At 37.2% G+C, this 12,722-nt stretch overlaps 1 protein-coding gene across 1 annotated transcript in view; it reads right to left on the bottom strand.

The window, feature by feature from the left end:
• The window catches only part of LOC101164397 (voltage-dependent calcium channel subunit alpha-2/delta-1), a 63,557-nt gene that overhangs the window by 31,630 nt on the left and 19,205 nt on the right, over positions 1–12,722 (bottom strand). Inside the window, exons 4-9 of the mRNA XM_078949372.1 lie at positions 10,296–10,355; positions 8,303–8,338; positions 7,388–7,517; positions 1,857–1,988; positions 877–946; positions 66–116 (exon numbers count right to left, since the gene is read on the bottom strand). Coding sequence (XP_078805498.1) covers positions 66–116; positions 877–946; positions 1,857–1,988; positions 7,388–7,517; positions 8,303–8,338; positions 10,296–10,355 — 479 coding nt within the window. The remainder of the gene's footprint in view (positions 1–65; positions 117–876; positions 947–1,856; positions 1,989–7,387; positions 7,518–8,302; positions 8,339–10,295; positions 10,356–12,722) is intronic.

Genomic DNA, 12,722 nt, shown 5'->3' with positions numbered 1-12,722 from the left:
TTATCTTAAAAATCAGTATGATAAAATGTAGAGATGACATGAGGAGACATATGAAATCTACTCACGCATCAACAAGGATCAGCATGTCTTTGGGTGACGCAGCTCCTTGAATGTACCTAAATGAAAGGAAGAACACATCTGTGTCAGCAATGTTGGCTCTTTTATTCATAATCTGAGGACTAATGAGGGTGGCTGTGGTGCAGCAGTAGGGTGGTAGGACAGTCAACCTCTGATCAAGAGGTTGATTCACGCCTTGCCCGCCCATGTGTCAGAGTGTCCTTGGGCAAGACACTGAGCCCCACCTTGCCTCTGGTGGAAGGTTCGGCAGCGGAGCCGCCACCAGTGTGTAATGGGTGACTGGTTCTGTGACTGTAAGGCGCTTTCCTTTAAGGAAGGTAAAAAGCGCTATACAAGTATAAGCCATTTACCATTTAATATGGTCCATAATGGTTATGGTAACATTTTTGCTTTCTGCAACATGAATGATTTATTGTCACAGTCTGAACAGTCATGAAAATTTTGGAAAATTATTGTGACTACAGTTTAAACTTAAAACTTATATACAAAAGAATGTGGGTTATTAGAAAATAAGACTTGACATTCAGATATTTGGAATTGATGTAAAGATATAAAATGTCCCCTTTATGTTACGAAACATTCAAATCATTTCCTATTTCTTTTTTTTTGCTTGATAAAAAAACATTAAAATAAAACGTGCACAATCCCATGTTCTTCAAGTTATACTTAAATCAGGACATCAATAAGCTAGTATTTGTCTTTTCCAATATTCTGAGAGAAACCCATGTAAATACACTAACATATGCAGAAATGTCCAAATTAGCACATTAAGGTGTGGATTGCTGGTAATTTTCCTACCATGGCCTCCTGCGGACATCATAGAGATCAATTTTACTGGGAGTCTTACGGGGGTCCATCCATGGGGAGGCTTCAAAAGAAAAATACAAATATGTAAAAATATAATGTAATATGCAAAAAATGCTAAATCTTACTTTGGTTTGAATTTTTTGTATGTGTTTGACTATAGGTGTGACTAAATACAGACAAATCAAATAGCGCTTTACGATCAGCTTAGTGTGGAACTGCGCTCCAATACCATTTTGCGCCTTAACCTAAAAACATAACCTTACCCAATTCGTCAAAGGAGAGACGGGAAATGTCAAATGCAAGGAGCGGAAAGTCTTTTAAACAGAGATTTTCCTATTACTGCACTTTTCAAACAGTTTTATTAACTAATATATTAGCCACCCCCAAAACGGAAAAAAACCTTCAAATAAGTTAAGTGTTTGCACTTTTACTTGATTAATTTCCACAGCACAGTCTATATTTCAGTACAGCAAATTATTTACAAAACCTGACATTGTTTCCACTGTTTTACTGCAAACAGTTAAAGGATGTCCAGTTCAGATCATTTCTTATTTTTAAGAACTGTACAACATGCATGTGAACTTCCAGCAAACATGAGCTTGACTTTTGCAGTCATTGCTGCTGAAATTATGGCTGATTTATTTATTTATTTTTTTACACACCATTTAGTATAGTTAAGAGCTATCCCAAAAGATATTGAGTACAAACATTAATACAAGCTTGTGCGATATTATATATAGAGTATAGTATATATATATTAGTATATATATATATTAGTATATATATATATATATATATATATATATATATATATATATATATATATATATATATATATATATATATATATATATATATAGTATATCTGCACAGTTTTATGAACTCTTCCCCCTTTTTTAATGTGATGATTTTTAAATGCTTGAAAAATAAATAACTAAATTGCACTTTTATTTATTTATTTATTTTCTTACCAGGATAGTAGCGAGCCAAGCCAGTAGCACTGCCAAACACCTGCCAGAGGAGGGTTGGATCATCTTCTCTATTCTTTTTAAAGACATCCTCCAGGGCCTCAGTCCAGTTCAGCTCATTCAGCACAATGGTAGCTGGAAATAATAAAAAAAAACAACAGCACAACATTCATGGGCAATCATGTACTGCGTTCGAGAACATAGTCGAGTGTGAAATACATTCAGTATATTAGAGGTCAGCTGATATCATCTAACGCAGTCAGATACATATCATTTAGTCTGTTGGCATTTAAACTCCTAAATACTGTTGTAACTTCAGGATTTTAATTCTCTTTATAAGAACCAAGTTATTCTCCATAGTCCCCATCTGCCCGATTTATGATGCAGCTCGGTATTCATGGGATGTAACTGCTTTCTTTAAAATATAAGCTAGATTACCATTGGTTCCAGTCGATGTAGTGAGAATGCCATATTAACACCTTGATCAAGATTCATGAAGATACTCAGTCTCTGACAGTCCACTTGAAAAATAGGCAAATGTTAATGCAGATATGAAGCTTAAGAGTACAAATCCCCAAGAAATGTCTTCAGGCAATAAATGACTTTGGTGACAAAATTAAACAGAATTTAATTTTATCCGAACAATCCTATTGTTTTTTATATGTGAGTGCGTGACAGTGCATGTCTGTGCATATGTGTGATTGATAGTGTGTGTTATGAGAGGCAACGAGCATTATGGATGTAATGGCACAGTATCCAGACAGCTCAGAGCCACATTACCTTCACTATGATGGATGGAAACTCAACACATGCTGCCCCAACTCAATCTTCCCTTTCTTTGTCTGTATAGTGCTGTTCCGTGGAACCCTCCATCATTTTTCGGTTTCCTCTCTTTGTATTCCATACATGTGGTGCATCTGTGTGACCATACGTCTGTGTTTGACGCTGTGTAAGCATGCAGTGTGTGTGGGACACATCAGAATCTTGTGTTGAGTGCGTCATGGCTCATTGATGTGCAAAGCAAACACTGTTCATTTGCATGTGTCTCTTGAGGGGGAGATTTAATGAAGGCTTGGTTGCCAGCAGTGCTTGTATTTTAATACAAGAAGAGAGAGCAAAAAAGCCATGCAGTGTGAAGGTATGGTGTGCATGGGCAATTACCATTGACGTTTCTAACTATTTGTTGAGTTTAAAAAAAAAAAAAGCAGAGAATTTAGCCAAAGAAATCCCAGCTTTTGCTATACAAATAGGATTTCTTTGTGTTTGCTTTAAATAAATAAAAAAGCAGAGAAATCAACAGAGATGTATTTACATATTGGCCACAAATGTACTGGTCTATACAGCTAAAATATCACTTATTTCTTGATAAGTTGTGCACAAGCACAGATTGAATGACTAACATGTAATTCTGCAAAGTATATCAACATGTTTTATTAAAGTCTGCATTGACTTGTAATACTTAAGATACCCTATGGAACTTTGTATAGAAAACTGCATCGCTACAAGAAAATAGACACAATAGCTCCTGTGTATCTTTTATTCTGAGAATCAAATGCCTGCCCCTAGCATGACCTTGATGTCAGACAGAATTTGCATCTACTGTACAGATGATTTCATCTGAGCAAGGAAGTATGAATTGGAAAAAATAGGTTTTGACCCTTTATACTTTTTGTGGAGAAGAGTAAACTTTAAACACATTAAATTGTCCTCAATGGACAAAAGAAATAAGCAAGAACTTTTTTTTTTCAATAACCTTTATGCAAGTTTTATTTTCGGGTTGATTTATGTCATATGTGTACAATATACACAAAAGTATGGAAGGGGAGTAGAACGTAAGAACCACTCAGCATCAGGTTTGAGCAGATTGTGAATATTCAAAAAGCAATTTTCCGTTCCTCTTTTCCCTGAAGCATCCATTTAGGGACTATTTTCCAAATAGTTTAAACTTTCATTAGATCAGAGGATTGTGCTCCTGGTCTGAGAGTCATTAAAGCTCCTATTGACAAAAATCTCAGGGGGCTGGTATGCAGCTTGTATTAAACAGGGTTTACTTAGTCTAAACTATAAACCACACATTAATAGTAAAAGTGCCTTTGAGTAAAATAGAATTACGTTAAGAATTACGTTAAATGTATCTTTATTTAACTCTTATGTTAGTTCCCTGAAAGACATAAAGCCTTTTAATGATGTTCTTTCTGAAATGGTTAGTTTTTAATTATTACATTTAAAGAATAAAGTATATGATAGATACACCTTTATTTAATGTATCTGTGTATGTAAAAGTAAATTTGACATCCTGAGTCTGCCCTTCCCTTTTAAATAATTTGTGTTAGTTTAAACATGTTTTTTTATAAGGAAATATATATTCCTGATATTAAACTAACACAACATAATGAAAAAACTACAGAGCCACACTAAATGTCAAATGTTGCTATTTCATTAGCATAGAGCAGTTATTGTCCTCTAATGAGAAGTGTAACAGCACGGCCAGTTTTACTCATGCAAAAAAGAAATCAAATCACTCAAACTAATACTTGTACATTATAAAGTTAGAGGGAAACAAATATCAGGCTTTTGATGCTACTTCTGCAGTCAGTGAGGATTCATCTAGAAAACAGATGGTGTTGGTTAATGAGGAAAGCCACATGTACTGTCAAAGTTCATGTGCAGTTCTAAACATAGAATATAACATTATGTTAGTTTACCATCCTTTTTCTGGGTCGTAGCACTTTTTGGTCATGGAGTCAGCAAAAATCTCATCAACTTGCTGACACAAAGTTTTAAAAGTCAAAAATATGACAGTGTGTAGCATCAAATCAAAAAATGTCAAGTTTTTTCAAGGGTTTTTATTTTTTTTATGACACACCATTGCACTGGATTAAACCATTTCCATCTTCTGTCTATCCCACATCATGTGTGATCCTGATCCTTTCGTTAACACACTCTTTACTTTAGGACTCATCCACTTCCGTACTTGTTCATTCTTTTTAAGGACCACCGGCGTGTGCTGGAACTCATCCCAGCTGTCAGATCGGCAGTACGTCATGGTGCCACCAAATGACAACCGCCCCCACCTCTCACCACACACGATTTTAACATTCACTCCTGAGGGACCAGGGACCAAGGCATGATTTGTAACAGGAAGTGCTTGCTCTAGTAGTTTGTAGCTAGTTATTTTACTACTATTGCCTGGGACTATATCTTTGACCCTAAACTATTTCTTTAACCCTCTGACAGCTATTGAGGCAAAGGTGCATCAAACCATTTTGGCTCCAAAATTACCTAAATTGAGAACCTACATGAGAGCAAAACATAATTTATTTCACAACTGGAAATCAATTCAAGTGTCAAGGGGTTAGAAATTAAAAGAAAAACAATGCTGTTAATCTAATGAGGTAAAAAAACAAGTAATGAATTTATATTTTCCCCTTTAACATTTCATTTACCTCAACCCGAAGAAATATAAGACTTCAGAGTTTACAGTAGACAAAGACAATAATTTAGCTTTAAGTAAAATCAAATTAAATTTGAACTGTTTTGTTCTAATAATGTTAACAGCAAGTTGTTTGATTCTTGCATATCCTTTGGATGGATTGTGCAATGCATGCTGGTTGCTTTCTCATTTCATTCTCACAGCAAACAGCATCTTTAAGCAGAAGGGAGCTGGGATGAGTTATGGCTTACAGCTCATTTAAGGCTTAGAAATATATCAAAGGCCAAAAAATAACAAAGTCACGATGAGCTTAAAGATGTTCAAATAAATGATTTTTTTTTTCAAGACCAGTCCCTCACCTGCATCTGGGGAAGCAGAAAAGTTATGCGTAACCTTGAGGTCAGACGGATACCCAGCAGGCTAACAACCGTGCTGTGGCAAATCACTATGTCCTGCTACCTTTTTAAGTCACTGATGATGCACCACATTTCACCAAGCACTAATTACTTCCCCAACTATCTAAATACAAACACGAAGAGACCCCATGTCACATAAACAAGTTAACAAGCAGCAGTGCAGTCTCATGGGTAAAAGAGGGACCCTGTCATGTCATTATGCCTCACTGCTCACCTATAATGCGATGATAGGATTATGAGCAAATTGGTAAAACAACTGACTCAAGTCAAAGAACAACTCTTTTACTACAACGATTTAAAAAATAAAATCGTGCTTAAGAAACTATATTTTAGTGTCAACAAAAACCAGACATTCCATCAGTCATTGACATTCAAACTGAGTTGTTAATATCTGAGGCCCCTGAAAGAATCTGATGACTGAGCCAATTGTCACCACATGATAATAAAGTGAACAGCAATGTGCTTTAAACCAAACAAAACTCAAAAACAAAATCCTGTCCACGATCTTGAGGGAGGTGGTCCCTTCTGACTACATTACCTTAGATATTTCACAAATTTATATTTAAAATCACGATATTACTTTAAAAAAATGTAACGAATTTACATCTATAATCATGACTCAGAGATGAGCATTCACCCTCCGCTGCAGAGGCTCACTGCACAGCAGAGCTGTGGGCTCAGTGTCGAATGCCTTAATAATACATGAGGCATGTTACATCGCAACGTCGAGGTGGTCTGTGACACACACTGAATCCATCTTCTGTGTCTTGTTTATCCATCTGTAGGTTCAATTTTGCACTTGACTTGTGCCAAGTATGGAGAGACTCCTAAGTTGCTAATATTATGCTTCAGGACACAACAGTAGGGTGCGCCAAAGAACATTTTGCAATAAAATACCTTGGTGCTGATTAAAAGTCTAAGCAGAACTCTGTGACTGGGATCAGAAAATCTCAATGCCATCATGTGTGCTCTTACCAAGCTGGCAGGCCGTTCTAGTATGACCTTTGTCAGATTTGCTCATATTTTTCATCAGTTTGTTTCTTTTGATAGTAAAAAAAAACAAATACTATAGTCTGTAGTAGCAGGACACAGTGATGACACCTTATAACCTAAAGAAAAGCATCACAGGGTATTCTCAGAGAAGTTTAGCTTTTTCTTGTGATTTGTTTTAACCACATATTGGAGTGTAGAATTTGGTACATAACATTTCTAGAATTTAGAGATTATGTATTTTTTTATGCATACTGTCTCGAGTTTACTTGATTAATTCTATGTTGCTTATGATTAACACACAAATATGTGGATATTTATATGACTAAAATCCTCTCTATTCTGGTATAAAGAATTGAAAAGATGATGCATTAGGTGAAAGCAAATTCTTATGTTCAAGTTCAATCTTTTTTGTGTTCATTTAAAAATAAAACTTATTTGAAAGGAAAAGAAAAAGCAGGCACAAATCCATTTTAAGGTTATTCAGGCTGCCTGCATCACAGGTTCATTTTTGCTAAAAGATGAAATAATGGGTGAGAGGGGATCCTTTTATGCCATTTCGCTTTAAAAAAATCCTTATTCAGCTACAGACAGGTTTGCAAGAAGCAGAATCTGTAAACAACATTTCATAATGGGTTGAAGTGTCAGCTGTCGCCATGGTTACCACTTGCGTTTGAGTGTGTATATGTACTCACAGCCATCATAGATGTCAGTGGGAATGTGGACAGCCGTGTGGTTGAGATCAGTCAAGCGCTTGAACGACGGGTCCTCTTTAAAGTCTGGTCGGATCCGATATTTTCTCCCCTCTGTATCATTTGCATCCAGCTGAGGGAAAACAGTTGGAAGATGCAGCCTTTAGTGTCCGACTGCAGGTTTAAAGGAAGCACACCAGTTCCCTACGAATGATTTGCTAAGGCATATAAAATAGTTAGCTATTTCATTTATTTATTTAATATTTTTGCCTTAGCCAAATCCTCACCAAACCTTGTCTGACACCATTTTAGTAAAGTAAGTTCACGTCCACTGAATTTGCTGGAAAAGCAAGTAAAATTAACTGTTTACTTAATGGTGTCATGTCTTTGCCTTGGTCTCACTTCATTACTTAAAAGGATCAGAAGCACACATACGTAAAGTCTATGTGAAAATGCACACAGACTGATATGCTTTTGTCAATTTCCATCAAAGCTAACAGCAGAGGTGAGAAGAATTACAGAGGAAAGAAAGGATGACTTATGCAAGAACACAAAGCAAAGAGTCAGTGAGGTGTTGAGACAAAAAAAAAATAAAACTCAAAACACACAATGGGGTAGTAAGGAAGAATAGTGAACACTTGCTTCCTAATAAAGCAGCAGCGTAGCCAGCTCATACATCTCATCTGTCAATTAGACAAGAAACATGGCAGAGACCTCTTCACCTGAGAGAGTAGGAGAAAGGATGACAGAGAAAAAGCTGCACGGGAAAAAAAAAGCCTGAGTAAGAGGTAAAGGAGGGACAGAAAAGGCTTCAACAAATGGTAAAAATTGAGGGTAAAAAATAGATGTGAGGAGTAAAAAAGGAAAGGGAAAAGAAGAGTAAAAAAACCTCAACAGAACCAACTGCACTGTACTTACATTGTCCTTTGCATTGTAGTAAGAAATTTCCCCATCCTGTCAACAAATCACAAAGAAGCACAGAAAAAAGGCTTTGATTGAGAAACAAAAAAAAGGCAATGTTTGGTAATTATTTACTATCAGCAATTTATCAATGTACCAACTATTATCAATCATGATACTTCATGTGCGCTCAGGAAATAAATGAAGCCAGACTTTTTTTTTTTTTTTTTTATGAAACACTTAATGCAAAGTGGCTACCATTTGGATATCATTTTACACTTTCATTTTTTCCCACTTTGGAAGGACCCTAAAGTAGAGCCCAAAAACAGTCTTAGAAACTTGCATGAATACAAGAGTTTGGAACGCGGAAGCATAAATGCGTTTCTCTTTTTAAATATCCTTTTTATTGGAAATGGTAGATGAAAAGTTGCATTGCTGAGTGTGGTGAGAATGTAGCTTTAGACAGTACTAAAAGAACGTGTCCTATTGTATAGAACTAAACCAGTTACCAAGAGTCCGGCTCCGAACATCTTTTGATCTATTGTAAAGGAGTTACCCCTGGTCTTTAATTATGGACAAGGAAAACAAAGACATACATGGATTTATATGTCTGCAATTGAATGCATTGGAATGATGCAGAGCGGGGCGCTTATGTTCTGCCAATTGTAGTTTGTAGGTAAAAACTAAAGAGTGGGGAGGGCATTAAGGGGGTTTGGGAGGAGGGGTCGGAAAAAATGGCGGGTGAGGAGGGTTGTAGAGGGTAGAGTAGTGATGGGTGGAGCTGTGGTTGCACGGCGATCTCTGGGTTGTTTGGGTCGGGTGGGGGACTGGCTTGCGGAGACGGGGCTCCGGCTGGGTGGTGGGCGGCTCATGGGTCCTCTGGGCCCTGGCTTCCTCCTTGGCCCGCGTCTCGGTGTCTGGCGCCCGGTGGCCCCCATGGCTGCCGCCTGGTATGGCGAAGCGCGCCTGTCCTGTGGCCTCGGGGCCCAGACGCTGGGTTTGCCTAAGCCTCCCAGCGCCGGGGGGGGGGGCCCTACAGGGGCCCCCTCTTCGCCTGGCTGGGTGGGTGGGTGGGCAGCCCCCCCCCCCCCCCCTTTCCGGGCTTCGTGGGTCCGGTCGTGGGGGTGCTCCTGGCTTGGGGGTCTCCCCCCCCCCTCTCCTGGTCTGGCTGCTCGGGCTGGGAAGGATCTGGTTCCCCCTATGAACACACGGTTCACTTCGGCAGCATGCACGTGCACGTGCACACTTCTCCCTGTCTGCTTCATCCCTCCACCTAACCCAAAGTGTATTGATGGACAGATATCTTCCGCTCATCTTCATGTCAGAATATCCCCTTTGGATGTAATATTTGTCGTCTCAGCAGATCTGGTATAATTATTACAAAACTTAAAATAATAATTTATTCAAGTCAGGGCTTGTATCCCCCACTTTCTCCACCTCTCTTCCTTTTATTCTCTTCAGACCCTCCTCACATTCTTCCCCCTCTCCCTCCCCACACACACTAAATTTAACAAATAAATAAAAAAACAAAATTGGTTTATACAAACTTACACTCTGGTTTTTACAACCTCTTTTTGTAATAGTAAAACCTATCCAACACAAAAAGCCTTCAGCTCTCATCTGTTTGTCCAGTTGTGGGACACAACAAGTAAAAAAACAAAAAAAGAAACTGCATTTTTTCCCTGCTCCTGATTCACAACAATTTTAATAAAGAACTACTCAGAAATGCAGTTTTAATCCTAATATTCTTTGTATATGTCCATCATGAGAAAAATGCTTCAAGAACCAGTTAAAAACATCAAAAAACACAATTTTCATTGGAGTGGAAATATCAAGGAAATATCTAATAATATCTAATAATGACAGACATCTCCAAATTATTCTGGTTATTCAGCACTTAATACGTATCTACGTATTTTCAAAATAAATGGAGCAATTAGTCATTTAAATTAGAAATTGATGGTGTGTATATTGTGTCCATCTGTTCTGCATTTTGTGTCTCCCTTGTTACCTCAAACTCATCTTTCCATTCATGCTCCATCTGGAATACTTCAGCAGCTGTGGCCAGTTTCTAGGGAAGAGAAGTGGAAACACCTTAACTAAGTGTTCCTCTCAACATCTGTATCATTTTATTGTACAAAAGACATGTAAGACTGAATGACAAAGATTACTCTAGAAAGAAGGCATGACATTTTATTAACCACGTGGTTGTTGCAGTCTTGCGGCACTCTAGCCTTCTAGGAGGAAAAAGGGTCCAAATGAAAAGGTTTGAACTTCAGAAACCCACTGTAAAAGTGGGTTTATGAAGACCAAAAAAACAATTTAATATTGAAAGTGTATGAAATAGCAAAGCCCTGGATAAAGTCAAAACCAAGTAAATTACCCACTACAAGGCTGTCAATCAAACTAACAACATGCCATAAATGTCATTATCCTTAGTTTTGCAGCTGCACATCTTTTTATACATTTAAACACATTTAATATAATGTAATAGAGGAAATATAACAGCTGCTCTAATGGAAATAATACCAGGAATAAAATAAAAAAACAGAAAATTAAATACAAATTGATTCATCAGTGAAGAAATGATAAGCAATTATTCTATGACTTTAGATAAAACGTTTCACTGCACTTCAATTGCAGAAGAAAAAATTTCCTTTTCAGAATTGTTCAAAGAGTAATATCATCCTTTCTTCTTTCATTTTTAAGAAACGAGGGCAAATCTTTGAAGCCAAAAGGCAGTAAATTAAAAAAAAAAGACTGTTCCACATCATGGCATGTAGCTGTGAACTATTTTAGCTATCATTTTGAAACAGATGATCGTGATGCCAGACAAGATGGAATATATGTGTTAAAGAATCACCATCATCTAAGCAGGAGAAAGAAATAAGTATAGAGGAGCACTGTTATAGAACAATCTGCATGAGACCATGTGGGAGGAAAAGAAAAAAAAAAAGAAAAAGGACAAAGCTTAATTGCATTGCCTGCTTCTGACCTGCACATGTTTCTATGTGTTGACATTCATAAAGCAACTAAGCAATAAGCACAACGATATTAAAATACTTAAGATGTAACAAAAAATAATAATTTACAGTTGTTGGTGTCTTTGTAATGGGCTGTGGCAGAAAATACAACAGGCATTTCAAAACTGGATGACATGCTTGTCCTATCTGTCAGTGTGCGTGTTTTCTTCAGTGTGGGTACCAATGTGCCAAAGTGTGTCGATGACCATGTGTCTGCTATGGGCAATAGTTCCATTCTAAATCAACAATGCCTTCCATTCGGCCTCCAGTACTGGGCTCTGTTCCAAACCTGTCTCCACCTCCTCTGGGCTTGATGTCATCAGCTAAATATACCCTCCATTCCAGCCATAAGCAAACACTCTAACACCACAGTATTAATCACACATTTGCCACGCACTTTTGAAATCATTCAGACATTTGTTTGAGACAGTCAGACAATTTCAGTAGTGCAGTCTGGCTCTTCATGTCTAATTTTAAAGCTTTATAAAAAGTATGAAGATCATGATAAAATAGATTTGGAGTGCTTTGGATATTAGGCCTTTTTTAAGCATTTATGTTTATGCAGTATACACTTTAGATAGTCTCCCAGCATTATGCTTAAGCTTTGATTGCTTTCTTATAATTGTTTTAGCTTTTTGAAAGTTAAAGACTCATCATCTGCAAATGGGACAAAAGGCTAATGTAATCACAGAGCAAATATGTGAAATCAACACACGCAAAAAATACATGCCGTGGACAAAACTAAATATATACAAGACTGTGGTACAATGCGTGCACGTTCACTATAATTCTCTTTCAAGCTGCCAGATTTCTCACCTGTATTAGTGTTGTGTACAAAAGGTAACCCTAAAACTTCCGAATTGAAGCACATTAAAAACACTAAAGTGGGAGCCAGGTCACTTCACCAAGGGTTATCTTGGTTTCTGACTTTAACCCTTGTTCTATCTTAGATGACCCCACCCTTACATTGACGTGTTATTCCCACCATGACAAAGGTGGATAAAGGTGGAAAGATTTCATGTAATCCATGGACACAGGTGAAGATCACAAATCATTAAAGAAAAATTGTTCAGAGCACTGTCTTGTGGGTCTAGATGACCCAACTCCCAATGTTAAAGTGCCTAGGATAGAATCAGAATCAGAATCAGAATCGTTTATTGTCATTGTACATGTGGATACAATGAAATTGCAGCAGCCTTGGAGTGAAGGAGTTACATAAAATAAAAATAAAAATAGAATAGAAATAGAAATACTGTATTTACAACTCTTAACAAAAAAATGAACAATATGTACAGAAACAAATAGCACAAGGGTTAAGCCTTATACCTGCCATTGGCTCATGGAACCACATTGACTGTATAATGATTTGTTTAAAATTAACTTTGAATTATTGTTAAAATCATTTTCAAGCATTA

This window comes from Oryzias latipes, chromosome 6, assembly GCF_053564925.1.
Source record: "Oryzias latipes strain Hd-rR chromosome 6, Olatipes_Hd-rR_3.1".
Taxonomy (NCBI): domain Eukaryota; kingdom Metazoa; phylum Chordata; class Actinopteri; order Beloniformes; family Adrianichthyidae; genus Oryzias; species Oryzias latipes.
This window is presented reverse-complemented; position numbering and strand designations above follow the sequence as displayed.